The sequence below is a fragment of the Pseudophryne corroboree genome, chromosome 9, assembly GCF_028390025.1.
Source record: "Pseudophryne corroboree isolate aPseCor3 chromosome 9, aPseCor3.hap2, whole genome shotgun sequence".
NCBI classification, from domain to species: domain Eukaryota; kingdom Metazoa; phylum Chordata; class Amphibia; order Anura; family Myobatrachidae; genus Pseudophryne; species Pseudophryne corroboree.
Genome location: NC_086452.1, coordinates 40,459,283 through 40,477,011, shown reverse-complemented (window position 1 = coordinate 40,477,011; position 17,729 = coordinate 40,459,283). Strand labels below are relative to the sequence as shown.

Below are 17,729 nucleotides of genomic sequence, written 5' to 3'. Positions count from 1 at the left end.
GTCTGATGTATACGTGCATGCCTTTGCTATGTCATAAAGTAAAGCAAACAAACTGGGAAAACAGATAAATTATTGCATATTCTCCAAAGATATTCTAAATTGGCTTGGAGAGATTTGTTGGTACCCTTAAGAAAAGACAATAATTAGATTATAGTGATATTTCATACTAATTGTGACCTTGAATAGCATCACGCATAACTTCAATCTTGTAATCATTCATTTAGCCTATTTAAATAAAAAAAGTAGTCACTCTGCTCCTTGGTATCATCATGTGCACCACAATGCACATGGACCAGAGAAAACAGAAGAAATGTCATGGATCAGTTTGCCTGTGAACCCAAACTGGAGTCTTGGGCTGAACTGTGAGAAGCTTATGGACTGGTGAATGCTGCTGGCACCCTTGGCACTGGAGATGCAGCTTAGGACCTGAAGGAAGTCCAGGTGATTCTTATTCACAGATAATGAATAATACGGAGTCAGAACATGGAATTCACTGGAATGGAACCAGAATGCTGACGTAATGGAATGAATAGAAAAACTGAATACTCCGGAATGGGGACAAAAAGCAGAATACTCTGGGATGGAGATGAATAGCAGGATATTCCAGGAAGGAACCAGATAGCTGGATTGCTGAGAACTCCGGAATGGAACCAGAATAGCAGGATAGCGGAGTGCACTGGAAACCAACCAAAATACTGTCGTCTCCGGAATGGAGCTGAACTGGATGCGGAAAAGATGAGGAAACTGGCTGGTACGTGGGAATTGACCAAGACCCAGAATGGAGACACGCCAGTGGTCTTCTCCAGAGACCCCTGCAAGGGAGTTTGTGTTTCGCTTTTCAGTCATGGCACTCTGACCAGGTTTCCCAGTACTGGTGCCAGAATACCATGGGTGGAAGGAGATAGCAGGAACCAGGATGGTACTGGATGCTGGCTCATTGGGATGAAAATAGCACCATAATGGAACCGATGGTGCAGGGCATCGGACTGCAACCGATGGTGCAGGGCATCGGTCTGGGTACAGGAGCCAGTAGTGCAGCAAGGTGAAAATTGGCACATAGAGCAATTTTAAATGCAGGAGCTCATTGGAGAAGTCTAAACGGGGCTATAGACAACATTGCACTGGCCCTTCTGTATCTCAAAGAAGTCCCTTTATACTCCTGGCTGATCAGGGATTGGCTTTTGGCATCATGTGACTGCAGACTGGTTGCCCGTTGGTGGAGTGAGAATGGTGGCAAAGTCGATGAAAATTTTCAAGGATATACATTGACCTTGAAGTTCAGCTTGTATGTCAGTGTCTGATAGCACCATGCAACCCTTTTTGGGTAACCGTGTGCTCCATGGAAGAAGAACCAAAAGGACTCCACTTTTGAAAATAAAAAATAAATCCAAACTGGAATTTTCTAAAATGCACATTGACACAATGCTTCTGGGAGAGTGTCAAAACTGGACCGTTTTGGCAATATACAATAGCTCTATGTTCACAGATGAAAAAATGAAGCTATAAAAGAACACCATACCTACTGTGACACATGGAGGTGCTTGGTTGTGTTTTGGGGCTGCTTTGCTCCTTCTGGCATGCGGTGCCTTGTATCTGCAGGGCACAATTAAATCTCAAAACCATAAAGGCATTCTGGAGTGAAACAGAAGATTGGACTGTTCTGAAGTGGCCTCTATGTTCCCTTATCTGAATACTATGGAACACCTCTGGAAAGAAACATGCAGTCTGGAGAATGCACCCATCAGTTCTGAGACAGCTGGAGCATTTGCTAAGGAAGAGTGGCCAAAACTACCTGGTGACTAGGGTGGCCAATCCCGGGCCATTTTTTAAATCCCGTATATCGGGATTGAAAAATGGTCAGTATACCAGGGATTGTCTTTTTTACATTGTGTCCGCCCTTCCCCCACTCCCCGTCCCGCCTATCCCCACCCGCCCCATCCGCACACATAACTCGCCTAACTGCTGGGGCCAGTGGGCGGGAATCTTCATTCAGCTTCACGGCGGGTGATGGCCGGCTTTCCATCTGCCTTGGCGGCGGGTGACTGGCTAGTGATTGCGCAGCGTGACCTAGGAGGTCACGCTGCACAAGGGGAGCCGGGCAGCATTGAGCATCCCGAGGACCTCAGCGGGTCCTGAAAAAAATTAATGAAGTGCCGACATTGGGGCTAATTGGATTGCCCCCGGGGGATCAATTAGCTACGGTAATTGAATTCCCCACAAAGTCTGATTTTTATTGGTATATTAAAAATACTGGATGCCAATTGCTTTTGTCACTTTCCAGTTATAACACTGAAAAACATGGATTCTTTCTTCACAGACATTACAGTTTTGTGTAACATAGAATTAATATTAAACTATTCAAATACTTCATATAACAATTACAGAATTTGCATGCTTAATAAACATAAGTTCATTGTTTTTTCCCCCTTGTGTTTTCCCAGAGGAAATAAGGCAGAGATACGCTGACCTCCCCGGGGAACTGCAAATTGTTGAGCTTGAGAAGGACAAGAATGGGCTGGGCCTCAGTCTGGCCGGTAACAAGGACAGGTCTTTGATGAGTATCTTCGTGGTGGCCATCAACCCGGATGGACCTGCTGGAAGAGATGGGCGAATACAAGTTGGTGATGAGTTGTTAGAGGTAACTGTTACTTTGGAGCGTTCACACGGATGGGTCCTACCGCTGGGGGTAACCGGGCTAAGCAATGTACCAATGTTGTGCTCGAATTAAGCCACCAATTCTGTCCTAACAACAACATCAAATCTCCTTGTGTTGCCCAAGTGGTTAAAAAGTTCTTCTAAGTTTTAAATTATTACATAAAGTACCAAAACTGTGATATTTGTCCTGATCACAAGGATATGATATACCCCTGGCCATTTTGATATGATACCTCTTCACAAATTTACTACCTGCCATTCATTGACTTTCCCCTATGCCTGACGAGAAGATGTAACAAATGATCTATTCCCCTTGCTGTTCCGTCTGCTGTTGCGCTTTCATACAGCCTGACCTGTTATCTGGTAATGTGCACTGCAGTGTGACATATACATGTGTCCCTGACCGCAGTTTAATACATTTATTCATCTAGATGAGCACATGAGCTGCCAGAAACACCAAGGGTCGGTCAGACGTTCTCTAGCTAGATAACTGCAACCTGTCTCATAACGAAATCTGTGATTTCTGATACCTGCACATTAAGCTTAAAATAAAATAAAAAAAAACTCTAAAGATTGCAATTTTTATCTTCTTCCCACTGTGATTTTTCTGTATGCCATATCTCAGAGGCGGCTTGCCGTCGTAAAACGAGTTTTTAAATTGCTCTATTTTATAGACGGCTGCTGTCTTACATTTGGGAGCCTTGCAAAGATGATATTCCGTAATTGTATAAATTCCCTGCATCATAGCAAGTTTCATGCTGTATATTTTAAGATCGTAATTAAGCGCGAGGAGCTTAATCCTTAGAGAAGGTCTCGACTATGGTGGAAAACTTTACAGGTTTTTCTACTGTTTCCATTAAACATTTACATCTTTTTCTTTTTTTTAGTATTTTTTGTGATGGATCAATTTAGGATTGAGGTTTCTGTCTGGCTGTATGTGGATTATGTTGCTGCATTCCTGAAATTACTTTTTGCAGCAAACCGCTTTAAACCTGGGATTGGAGTATGCATATAATGGTGTTTTGTGATGGAATGAGCCTGAAATAAAGGTCAGGTGGTGGCAGAGATTGAGCTGAATAGGTTACCACACAGAGATGGGTAAATGCAGCCACTCATAACCTATGGGGTCAATTCTATTCAGCGACAGTTGAATAGTGCCGGGAATTAGCTCCCGACGCTATTCAATTCAGCTCCAGTTAAGTCGGCGATGGCCCGTTCTCGCCGACTAAACAGGTTGTTTTGTCGGGAGAACGGGCATTCTACGACTGAACTCCCCGTCGCGAGGCTGATTCCAGACAGAATCAGCCTCGCGCCGGCCGCGCGGCAGCACTTTTGTCGGGTTTCTTCTCTCATCCCCCGGGGATGAGAGAAGAATTCCCGACAATTGAGGGTCACTCGTCGCTGTATTGAATAGCGCCGGGAGCAAACTCCCGGCGCTATTCGACTGTCAGTGAATTGAATCGGCCCCTATATGTAGCTCTTAATAATTTTTATAGGCGCAGCTTGCATATTGCTGGTGTAGGGAATTTAGGGGTCTATTTACTAAGCCTTGGATGGAGATAAAGTCAACGGAGATAAAGTATCAGACAATCTGCTCCTGTCATTTTTGAAACCCAGTCTGTGACATGACCGTTAGGAGCCGGTTGGCTGGTACTTTATCCCCGTTGACTTTCTCCATCTAAGGCTTAGTAAATAGACCCTATAGGCCCATATGAGGGGCGTTTCTACAGAGGAGGGGGCCCGGGTGGGCCCCCTCCTCTGTACGGCGCTGTAGACTCCAGCATTGTGCCGGAGTCTACTGCGCATGCGCAGGTCTCCAGAAACATGGCGCCCGCCATGATCCGGAGACCAATCTGGCTACCGCGCATGCGCGGCGGCCATTTTGGCGGCGATTGCAGCTCCCAGTGCTGGACTCCAGAAAGGTAAGTTTTAAAATGGGTGCAATGGGTGCGGTGTGGGCTCGTGTGCACCGCACCCATTATAGAAACGCCAATGGCCCATATTTATCAAGCCATGGAGAGTGATAAATTGTATGGTGATAAAGTACCAACCAACCAGCTACTAACTGTCATTTTTCAAACACAGCCTGTGACATGACAGTTAGGAGCTGATTGGTTGGTACTTCATCAACGTGCTATTTATCACTCTCCAAGGCTTGATAAATGGGGACCATAGGATCCTCTCTCCCCTTGGTCTTAAGACACCCAGTGTGCACTTTTACTTGGCTTGGAGCTAGTCTGTATAAGCCTCACTCCGCCAGTCACTGTCCCCACAGGACACCACCCAACTTTGTGCAATCAACCACACTATACGGTATATCCCCAGCAAGTAAGACACTGAATCGGGTTGCCGTGACCGGATTTTAATATTTGGGGGTTATAGTAAAAATGTTATTTCATTCTTTAAAGGGAACCTGATCCTATATAAGGGGACAAAATCCTTTCGTATTATTTTTATAGGGAAAGACTTTGTGTAACTGATAGAACCAACTCTTTGGGTGTGGAATTGTATGTAGCCAGATAAAGGCACCCGGCTGTCTCATAGCCAAGGTGTGTAATAACCAAAATAGGCATTGATTAACAATTCAACATAAGAGACTTGTGGCATTTAGTATGGCCGCATAGTTCATCCTGGCGACGGTGACCTTTATTTATTTATCTGAATGATATGTCTATTACATAAGCACAATGGAATTTGCTGCGCTATATAAGCAACTGTTAATAAATAAATAATTATATATATATATATATATATATATATATATATATATATATATATATATATACACACACAGAGAAAAAACCACAGCACTCACCACACCAGAAGCGGGGCACAGCTATGCACTTACCACTCACAGGGTGGGGTGCATGTAACACAGCACTCTCCACCACAGAAGCGGGGTACACAGCTGTACTTACCACTCACAGGGCGGGGTGCATGTAACACTGCACTCTCCACCACAAAAGCGGGGTACACAGCTGTACTTACCACTCACAGGGCGGGGTGCATGTAGCCCATGACCACATCGCTCTAATAAATACAAACAAAGAACCCAGCACTCACCAAAGTAAACTCACTTATCCTCAACAAGCGATGTGGTCATGGGCTACATGCACCCCACCCTGTGAGTGGTAAGTACAGCTGTGTACCCCGCTTTTGTGGTGGAGAGTGCTGTGTTACATGCACCCCACCCTGTGAGTGGTAAGTGCATAGCTGTACCCCGCTTCTGGTGTGGTGAGTGCTGTGGTTTTTTCTCTGTGCGTATACAATGGGGTTAATCTATGGTTAGCTCTTATTAACCGTGGCCACTAGCTTTCTCATGCACCCGTGTGTGGACTTTATTATCCTGAACCTGTCTCAGCTGTTAGCAATAATCTTTGAGCCAGTGCAATAGGTGACTAGTGTACCTTTAAAAGCCATAAAGGTGTGGCAGGTACACATTGGCAGATGATGTGTGTAACAGCAGTGAAGTAGTCAGGTTTTAAGACTCTGTGATAGTGTAGGACCTGCATGAAGGCGGGGTACTTTGAAAATCGGTATGCAGGCTTCTGTGCATTGGCCAATCCACTAACTAAACCCCCATCATTTATTTATTGAATTGTTGAGGATAAGTGAGTTTACTTTGGTGAGTGCTGGGTTCTTTGTTTGTATATATATATATATATATATATGTATGTATATGTATGTATATCTCTCCTTCCTTCCCCCACACGCCACAATTTGTCTCTCCTTCCTCCCCCCACATACACCACAGTCTGCGTCTCCTTCCTCCCCACACACCACAATCTGTCTCCTTCCTCCCCCACACACTACTGTCTGTGTCTCCTTCCTCCCCACACACCACAGTCTGTGTCTCCTTCCTTCCTCCCACACACCACAGTCTGTGTCTCCTTCCTCCCACACACACCAGTCTGTGTCTCCTTCCTCCCACACACACCAGTCTGTGTCTCCTTCCTCCCCCACACACCACAGTCTCTCTCCTTCCTCCCCCACACCACAGTCTGTGTCTCCTTCCTCCCCCACACATCGCAGTCTGTGTCTCCTTCCACCCCCACACACCACAGTCTGTGTCTCCTTCCTCCCCCACACATCGCAGTCTGTGTCTCCTTCCACCCCCACACACCACAGTCTGTCTCTCCTTCCACCCCCACACACCACAGTCTGTCTCTCCTTCCACCCCCACACACCACAGTCTGTCTCTCCTTCCACCCCCACACACCACAGTCTGTGTCTCCTTCCTCCCCACACACCACAGTCTGTGTCTCCTTCCTCCCCACACACCACAGTCTGTGTCTCCTTCCTCCCCACACACCACAGTCTGTGTCTCCTTCCTCCCTACACACCACAGTCTGTCTCTCCTTCCACCCCCACACACCACAGTCTGTGTCTCCTTCCACCCCCACACACCACAGTCTGTGTCTCCTTCCATCCCCACACACCACAGTCTGTGTCTCCTTCCATCCCCACACACCACAGTCTGTGTCTCCTTCCATCCCCACACACCACAGTCTGTGTCTCCTTCCACCCCCACACACCACAGTCTGTCTCTCCTTCCTCCCACACACACCAGTCTGTGTCTCCTTCCTCCCCCACACACCACAGTCTGTGTCTCCTTCCATCCCCACACACCACAGTCTGTCTCTCCTTCCTCCCACACACCACAGTCTGTCTCTCCTTCCTCCCACACACACCAGTCTGTGTCTCCTTCCTCCCCCACACACCACAGTCTCTGTCTCCTTCCTCCCTACACACCACAGTCTGTCTCTCCTTCCACCCCCACACACCACAGTCTGTGTCTCCTTCCTCCCCACACACCACAGTCTGTGTCTCCTTCCATCCCCACACACCACAGTTTGTGTCTCCTTCCATCCCCACACACCACAGTCTGTGTCTCCTTCCACCCCCACACACCACAGTCTGTGTCTCCTTCCACCCCCACACACCACAGTCTGTCTCTCCTTCCTCCCACACACACCAGTCTGTGTCTCCTTCCATCCCCACACACCACAGTCTGTCTCTCCTTCCTCCCACGCACACCAGTCTGTGTCTCCTTCCTCCCCCACACACCACAGTCTCTCTCCTTCCTCCCCCACACACCACAGTCTCTCTCCTTCCTCCCACACACACCAGTCTGTGTCTCCTTCCTCCCCACACACCACAGTCTGTGTCTCCTTCCTCCCCCACACATCGCAGTCTGTGTCTCCTTCCACCCCCACACACCACAGTCTGTCTCCTTCCACCCCCACACACCACAGTCTGTGTCTCCTTCCACCCACACACACCACAGTCTGTGTCTCCTTCCTCCCCACACACCACAGTCTGTGTCTCCTTCCATCCCCACACACCACAGTCTGTCTCTCCTTCCTCCCACACACACCAGTCTGTGTCTCCTTCCTCCCACACACCACAGTCTGTGTCTCCTTCCTCCCACACATCACAGTCTGTGTCTCCTTCCTCCCACACACCACAGTCTGTGTCTCCTTCCTCCCCCACACACCACAGTCTGTGTCTCCTTCCTCCCCACACACCACAGTCTGTGTCTCCTTCCTCCCCACACACCACAGTCTGTGTCTCCTTCCTCCCCACACACCACAGTCTGTGTCTCCTTCCTCCCCCACACACCACAGTCTGTGTCTCCTTCCACCCCCACACACCACAGTCTGTGTCTCCTTCCACCCCCACACACCAGTCTGTGTCTCCTTCCACCCCCACACACCACAGTCTGCGTCTCCTTCCTCCCACACACCACAGTCTGCGTCTCCTTCCTCCCCCACACACCACAGTCTGTGTCTCCTTCCTCCCCACACACCACAGTCTGTCTCTCCTTCCACCCCCACACACCACAGTCTGTGTCTCCTTCCACCCCCACACACCACAGTCTGTGTCTCCTTCCTCCCCACACACCACAGTCTGTGTCTCCTTCCTCCCCACACACCACAGTCTGTGTCTCCATCCTCCCCAGTCTGTGTCTCCTTCCATCCCCACACCACAGTCTGTGTCTCCTTCCACCCCCACACACCACAGTCTGTCTCTCCTTCCACCCCCACACACCACAGTCTGTCTCTCCTTCCACCCCCACACACCACAGTCTGTGTCTCCTTCCACCCCCACACACCACAGTCTGTGTCTCCTTCCTCCCCCACACACCACAGTCTGTGTCTCCTTCCACCCCCACACACCACAGTCTGTGTCTCCTTCCTCCCCACACACCACAGTCTGTGTCTCCTTCCTCCCCCACACACCACAGTCTGTGTCTCCTTCCACCCCCACACACCACAGTCTGTGTCTCCTTCCACCCCCACACACCACAGTCTGTGTCTCCTTCCACCCCCACACACCACAGTCTGTGTCTCCATCCTCCCCAGTCTGTGTCTCCTTCCTCCCCACACACCACAGTCTGTGTCTCCTTCCATCCCCACACACCACAGTCTGTGTCTCCTTCCACCCCCACACACCACAGTCTGTGTCTCCTTCCACCCCCACACACCACAGTCTGTGTCTCCATCCTCCCCAGTCTGTGTCTCCTTCCTCCCCACACACCACAGTCTGTGTCTCCTTCCATCCCCACACACCACAGTCTGTGTCTCCTTCCACCCCCACACACCACAGTCTGTGTCTCCTTCCACCCCCACACACCACAGTCTGTCTCTCCTTCCACCCCCACACACCACAGTCTGTGTCTCCTTCCACCCCCACACACCACAGTCTGTGTCTCCTTCCTCCCCCACACACCACAGTCTGTCTCCTTCCTCCCCCACACACCACAGTCTGTGTCTCCTTCCTCCCCCACACACCACAGTCTGTGTCTCCTTCCTCCCCCACACACCACAGTCTGTGTCTCCTTCCACCCCCACACACCACAGTCTGTGTCTCCTTCCACCCCCACACACCACAGTCTGTGTCTCCTTCCACCCCCACACACCACAGTCTGTGTCTCCTTCCACCCCCACACACCACAGTCTGTGTCTCCTTCCTCCCCACACACCACAGTCTGTGTCTCCTTCCACCCCCACACACCACAGTCTGTGTCTCCTTCCACCCCCACACACCACAGTCTGTGTCTCCTTCCACCCCCACACACCACAGTCTGTGTCTCCTTCCTCCCCACACACCACAGTCTGTGTCTCCATCCTCCCCAGTCTGTGGCTCCTTCCTCCCCACACACCACAGTCTGTGTCTCTATCCTCCCCAGTCTGTGTCTCCTTCCTCCCCACACACCACAGTCTGTGTCTCCTTCCATCCCCACACACCACAGTCTGTGTCTCCTTCCACCCCCACACACCACAGTCTGTGTCTCCTTCCTCCCCACACACCACAGTCTGTCTCTCCTTCCACCCCCACACACCACAGTCTGTGTCTCCTTCCACCCCCACACACCACAGTCTGTGTCTCCTTCCTCCCCCACACACCACAGTCTGTGTCTCCTTCCACCCCCACACACCACAGTCTGTGTCTCCTTCCACCCCCACACACCACAGTCTGTGTCTCCTTCCACCCCCACACACCACAGTCTGTGTCTCCTTCCACCCCCACACACCACAGTCTGTGTCTCCTTCCTCCCCACACACCACAGTCTGTGTCTCCATCCTCCCCAGTCTGGGGCTCCTTCCTCCCCACACACCACAGTCTGTCTCCCCTTCCATCCCCACACACCACAGTCTGTGTCTCCTTCCATCCCCACACACCACAGTCTGTGTCTCCATCCTCCCCAGTCTGTGTCTCCTTCCTCCCCACACACCACAGTCTGTGTCTCCTTCCTCCCCCACACATCAGTCTGTGTCTCCTTCCTGGAGATATTTGATGAAAAAATATATACTGATAAATCAGTATACTTTTTCTCCGGGCGCTTTAACAGAGTTGTTTTCCCAAAGCAGCTGTTAAATAAAGGTGATAGTCAGTCACCATATGAAGCAAAACAAAACAATAAATAAACAGCGCTACCAGGTGTTGGTATTCAAATCAATATATAAAATTTAATACAAACAAATTAATATATAAAAAAAAAACACACATTAAAATCAGATGAATCGAACAAGCCTCATGTGCCAGTAATACGACCAAATGGTATTTCTATGGACTCATAAAAAGGCCAAGTGATGGTGGAATTGTTCCAATGCTTTATAATAACATATCCTGCACGGATAACCATAAGATAATTACCGGATCCTGGGTGGAAGATAGCAGGGTATCCCACCTAGCGCGGTGATGATGATTCTGTCCTGCGCAAATGTGAATGGTGGTTCTCCCTTTTTGTTAAATGTCCACATACATGGATCGGTCTCCGGATAGATGAGTGTTAGATGGGTCAGAGCTCTGAAGACCACTGCGGGTCATCCCAAACATTTGTATCCAATTTTATGGTAAAGCAATGGATGATCTGTACCATAGATTCTCTGGCCTTGGCGATGTCCTGGTCATAGGCTGGCAACCTATGGTCTTCAGAGCTCTGACCCATCTAACACTCATCTATCCGGAGACCGATCCATGTATGTGGACATTTAACAAAAAGGGAGAACCACCATTCACATTTGCGCAGGACAGAATCATCATCACCGCGCTAGGTGGGATACCCTGCTATCTTCCACCCAGGATCCGGTAATTATCTTATGGTTATCCGTGCAGGATATGTTATTATAAAGCATTGGAACAATTCCACCATCACTTGGCCTTTTTATGAGTCCATAGAAATACCATTTGGTCGTATTACTGGCACATGAGGCTTGTTCGATTCATCTGATTTTAATGTGTGTTTTTTTTTTATATATTAATTTGTTTGTATTAAATTTTATATATTGATTTGAATACCAACACCTGGTAGCGCTGTTTATTTATTGTTTTGTTTTGTGTCTCCTTCCTCCCACACACCACAGTCTGTGTCTCCTTCCTCCCCCACACACCACAGTCTGTGTCTCCTTCCTCCCCCACACACCACAGTCTGTGTCTCCTTCCTCCCCCACACACCACAGTCTGTGTCTCCTTCCTCCCCCACACACCACAGTCTGTGTCTCCTTCCTCCCCACACACCACAGTCTGTGTCTCCTTCCTCCCCACACACCACAGTCTGTCTCTCCTTCCTCCCACACACACCAGTCTGTGTCTCCTTCCTCCCCACACACCACAGTCTGTGTCTCCTTCCTCCCCCACACACCACAGTCTGCGTCTCCTTCCTCCCCACACACCACAGTCTGTCTCACCTTCCACCCCCACACACCACAGTCTGTGTCTCCTTCCACCCCCACACACCACAGTCTGTGTCTCCTTCCACCCCCACACACCACAGTCTGTGTCTCCTTCCTCCCCACACACCACAGTCTGTGTCTCCTTCCACCCCCACACACCACAGTCTGTGTCTCCTTCCACCCCCACACACCACAGTCTGTGTCTCCTTCCACCCCCACACACCACAGTCTGTGTCTCCTTCCACCCCCACACACCACAGTCTGTGTCTCCTTCCACCCCCACACACCACAGTCTGTGTCTCCTTCCTCCCCACACACCACAGTCTGTGTCTCCTTCCTCCCCCACACACCACAGTCTGTGTCTCCTTCCTCCCCCACACACCACAGTCTGTGTCTCCTTCCACCCCCACACACCACAGTCTGTGTCTCCTTCCACCCCCACACACCACAGTCTGTGTCTCCTTCCACCCCCACACACCACAGTCTGTGTCTCCTTCCACCCCCACACACCACAGTCTGTGTCTCCTTCCTCCCCACACACCACAGTCTGTGTCTCCATCCTCCCCAGTCTGTGTCTCCTTCCTCCCCACACACCACAGTCTGTCTCTCCTTCCACCCCCACACACCACAGTCTGTCTCTCCTTCCACCCCCACACACCACAGTCTGTGTCTCCTTCCACCCCCACACACCACAGTCTGTGTCTCCTTCCACCCCCACACACCACAGTCTGTGTCTCCATCCTCCCCAGTCTGTGTCTCCTTCCTCCCCACACACCACAGTCTGTGTCTCCTTCCACCCCCACACACCACAGTCTGTGTCTCCTTCCACCCCCACACACCACAGTCTGTGTCTCCTTCCTCCCCACACACCACAGTCTGTCTCTCCTTCCACCCCCACACACCACAGTCTGTGTCTCCTTCCACCCCCACACACCACAGTCTGTGTCTCCTTCCACCCCCACACACCACAGTCTGTGTCTCCTTCCACCCCCACACACCACAGTCTGTCTCCTTCCTCCCCACACACCACAGTCTGTGTCTCCTTCCTCCCCAGTCTGTGTCTCCTTCCTCCCCAGTCTGTGTCTCCTTCCTCCCCACACACCACAGTCTGTGTCTCCTTCCATCCCCACACACCACAGTCTGTGTCTCCTTCCTCCCCACACACCACAGTCTGTGTCTCCTTCCTCCCCACACACCACAGTCTCTGTCTCCTTCCTCCCCACACACCACAGTCTGTGTCTCCTTCCACCCCCACACACCACAGTCTGTCTCCTTCCACCCCCACACACCACAGTCTGTGTCTCCTTCCACCCCCACACACCAGTCTGTGTCTCCTTCCACCCCCACACACCACAGTCTGTGTCTCCTTCCTCCCACACACCACAGTCTGCGTCTCCTTCCTCCCCCACACACCACAGTCTGTGTCTCCTTCCTCCCCACACACCACAGTCTGTCTCTCCTTCCACCCCCACACACCACAGTCTGTGTCTCCTTCCACCCCCACACACCACAGTCTGTGTCTCCTTCCACCCCCACACACCACAGTCTGTGTCTCCTTCCACCCCCACACACCACAGTCTGTGTCTCCTTCCTCCCCACACACCACAGTCTGTGTCTCCTTCCTCCCCACACACCACAGTCTGTGTCTCCTTCCTCCCCCACACACCACAGTCTGTGTCTCCTTCCACCCCCACACACCACAGTCTGTGTCTCCTTCCATCCCCACACACCACAGTCTGTGTCTCCTTCCACCCCCACACACCAGTCTGTCTCTCCTTCCTCCCACACACACCAGTCTGTGTCTCCTTCCTCCCCCACACATCACAGTCTGTGTCTCCTTCCTCCCCACACACCACAGTCTGTCTCTCCTTCCTCCCACACACACCAGTCTGTGTATCCTTCCTCCCCCACACACCAGTCTGTGTCTCCTTCCTCCCCACACACCACAGTCTGTGTCTCCTTCCACCCCCACACACCACAGTCTGTCTCCCCTTCCTCCCCACACACCACAGTCTGTGTCTCCTTCCACCCCCACACACCACAGTCTGTGTCTCCTTCCACCCCCACACACCAGTCTGTCTCTCCTTCCTCCCACACACACCAGTCTGTGTCTCCTTCCATCCCCACACACCACAGTCTGTGTCTCCTTCCACCCCCACACACCAGTCTGTCTCTCCTTCCTCCCACACACACCAGTCTGTGTCTCCTTCCTCCCCCACACACCACAGTCTGTGTCTCCTTCCTCCCCCACACACCACAGTCTGTGTCTCCTTCCACCCCCACACACCACAGTCTGTCTCCCCTTCCTCCCCACACACCACAGTCTGTGTCTCCTTCCACCCCCACACACCACAGTCTGTGTCTCCTTCCTCCCCCACACACCACAGTCTGTGTCTCCTTCCTCCCCCACACACCACAGTCTGTGTCTCCTTCCACCCCCACACACCACAGTCTGTGTCTCCATCCTCCCCAGTCTGTGTCTCCTTCCTCCCCACACACCACAGTCTGTGTCTCCTTCCACCCCCACACACCACAGTCTGTGTCTCCTTCCACCCCCACACACCACAGTCTGTGTCTCCTTCCTCCCCACACACCACAGTCTGTCTCTCCTTCCACCCCCACACACCACAGTCTGTGTCTCCTTCCACCCCCACACACCACAGTCTGTGTCTCCTTCCACCCCCACACACCACAGTCTGTGTCTCCTTCCACCCCCACACACCACAGTCTGTGTCTCCATCCTCCCCAGTCTGTGTCTCCTTCCTCCCCACACACCACAGTCTGTGTCTCCTTCCATCCCCACACACCACAGTCTGTCTCTCCTTCCACCCCCACACACCACAGTCTGTGTCTCCTTCCACCCCCACACACCACAGTCTGTCTCCTTCCTCCCCACACACCACAGTCTGTCTCTCCTTCCACCCCCACACACCACAGTCTGTGTCTCCATCCTCCCCAGTCTGTGTCTCCTTCCTCCCCACACACCACAGTCTGTGTCTCCTTCCACCCCCACACACCACAGTCTGTGTCTCCTTCCACCCCCACACACCACAGTCTGTGTCTCCTTCCACCCCCACACACCACAGTCTGTGTCTCCTTCCACCCCCACACACCACAGTCTGTGTCTCCATCCTCCCCAGTCTGTGTCTCCTTCCTCCCCACACACCACAGTCTGTGTCTCCTTCCATCCCCACACACCACAGTCTGTGTCTCCTTCCATCCCCACACACCACAGTCTGTGTCTCCTTCCACCCCCACACACCACAGTCTGTGTCTCCTTCCACCCCCACACACCACAGTCTGTGTCTCCATCCTCCCCAGTCTGTGTCTCCTTCCTCCCCACACACCACAGTCTGTGTCTCCTTCCACCCCCACACACCACAGTCTGTGTCTCCTTCCTCCCCACACACCACAGTCTGTGTCTCCTTCCACCCCCACACACCACAGTCTGTGTCTCCTTCCTCCCCCACACACCACAGTCTGTGTCTCCTTCCTCCCCCACACATCAGTCTGTGTCTCCTTCCTCCCCACACACCACAGTCTGTGTCTCCTTCCTCCCACACACACCAGTCTGTGTCTCCTTCCATCCCCACACACCACAGTCTGTGTCTCCTTCCACCCCCACACACCACAGTCTGTGTCTCCTTCCACCCCCACACACCACAGTCTGTGTCTCCTTCCACCCCCACACACCACAGTCTGTGTCTCCTTCCTCCCCACACACCACAGTCTGTGTCTCCATCCTCCCCAGTCTGTGTCTCCTTCCTCCCCACACACCACAGTCTGTCTCTCCTTCCACCCCCACACACCACAGTCTGTCTCTCCTTCCACCCCCACACACCACAGTCTGTGTCTCCTTCCACCCCCACACACCACAGTCTGTCTCCTTCCTCCCCACACACCACAGTCTGTCTCTCCTTCCACCCCCACACACCACAGTCTGTGTCTCCATCCTCCCCAGTCTGTGTCTCCTTCCTCCCCACACACCACAGTCTGTGTCTCCTTCCACCCCCACACACCACAGTCTGTGTCTCCTTCCACCCCCACACACCACAGTCTGTGTCTCCTTCCACCCCCACACACCACAGTCTGTGTCTCCTTCCACCCCCACACACCACAGTCTGTGTCTCCATCCTCCCTAGTCTGTGTCTCCTTCCTCCCCACACACCACAGTCTGTGTCTCCTTCCACCCCCACACACCACAGTCTGTGTCTCCTTCCACCCCCACACACCACAGTCTGTGTCTCCTTCCACCCCCACACACCACAGTCTGTGTCTCCTTCCACCCCCACACACCACAGTCTGTGTCTCCATCCTCCCCAGTCTGTGTCTCCTTCCTCCCCACACACCACAGTCTGTGTCTCCTTCCATCCCCACACACCACAGTCTGTGTCTCCTTCCATCCCCACACACCACAGTCTGTGTCTCCTTCCACCCCCACACACCACAGTCTGTGTCTCCTTCCACCCCCACACACCACAGTCTGTGTCTCCATCCTCCCCAGTCTGTGTCTCCTTCCTCCCCACACACCACAGTCTGTGTCTCCTTCCACCCCCACACACCACAGTCTGTGTCTCCTTCCTCCCCACACACCACAGTCTGTGTCTCCTTCCACCCCCACACACCACAGTCTGTGTCTCCTTCCTCCCCCACACATCAGTCTGTGTCTCCTTCCTCCCACACACACCACAGTCTGTGTCTCCTTCCTCCCACACACACCACAGTCTGTGTCTCCATCCTCCCCCACACACACCAGTCTGTGTCTCCTTCCTCCCCCACACACCACAGTCTGTGTCTCCTTCCTCCCCCACACACCACAGTCTGTGTCTCCTTCCTCCCCACACACCACAGTCTGTGTCTCCTTCCTCCCCACACACCACAGTCTGTGTCTCCTTCCACCCCCACACACCACAGTCTGTGTCTCCTTCCTCCCACACACCACAGTCTGCGTCTCCTTCCTCCCCCACACACCACAGTCTGCGTCTCCTTCCTCCCCCACACACCACAGTCTGTGTCTCCTTCCTCCCCCACACACCACAGTCTGTGTCTCCTTCCACCCCCACACACCACAGTCTGTGTCTCCTTCCACCCCCACACACCACAGTCTGCGTCTCCTTCCTCCCACACACCACAGTCTGCGTCTCCTTCCTCCCCCACACACCACAGTCTGTGTCTCCTTCCTCCCCCACACCCCACAGTCTGTCTCTCCTTCCTCCCACACACACCACAGTCTGTGTCTCCTTCCTCCCCCACACACCACAGTCTGTCTCTCCTTCCTCCCCCACACACCACAGTCTGTCTCTCCTTCCTCCCACACACACCAGTCTGTGTATCCTTCCTCCCCCACACACCACAGTCTGTGTCTCCTTCCTCCCCCACACACCACAGTCTGTGTCTCCTTCCTCCCCACACACCACAGTCTGTGTCTCCTTCCTCCCCCACACACCACAGTCTGTGTCTCCTTCCTCCCCCACACACCACAGTCTGTGTCTCCTTCCACCCCCACACACCACAGTCTGTGTCTCCTTCCACCCCCACACACCACAGTCTGTGTCTCCTTCCACCCCCACACACCACAGTCTGTGTCTCCTTCCACCCCCACACACCACAGTCTGTCTCCTTCCACCCCCACACACCACAGTCTGTGTCTCCTTCCACCCCCACACACCACAGTCTGTGTCTCCTTCCACCCCCACACACCACAGTCTGTGTCTCCATCCTCCCCAGTCTGTGTCTCCTTCCTCCCCACACACCACAGTCTGTCTCTCCTTCCTCCCACACACACCAGTCTGTGTATCCTTCCTCCCCCACACACCACAGTCTGTGTCTCCTTCCTCCCCCACACACCACAGTCTGTGTCTCCTTCCTCCCCCACACACCACAGTCTGTGTCTCC

The 17,729-nt window shown here is 52.4% G+C and overlaps 1 protein-coding gene across 7 annotated transcripts in view; it reads left to right on the top strand.

The window, feature by feature from the left end:
• Nucleotides 1-17,729, top strand: part of PATJ (PATJ crumbs cell polarity complex component) — a 446,647-nt gene that overhangs the window by 310,473 nt on the left and 118,445 nt on the right. For all 7 annotated transcript variants that reach the window (XM_063939224.1, XM_063939227.1, XM_063939228.1 and 4 more), the window contains one exon: nucleotides 2,442-2,638. In XM_063939224.1, the coding sequence (XP_063795294.1) occupies nucleotides 2,442-2,638 (197 nt within the window). The remainder of the gene's footprint in view (nucleotides 1-2,441; nucleotides 2,639-17,729) is intronic.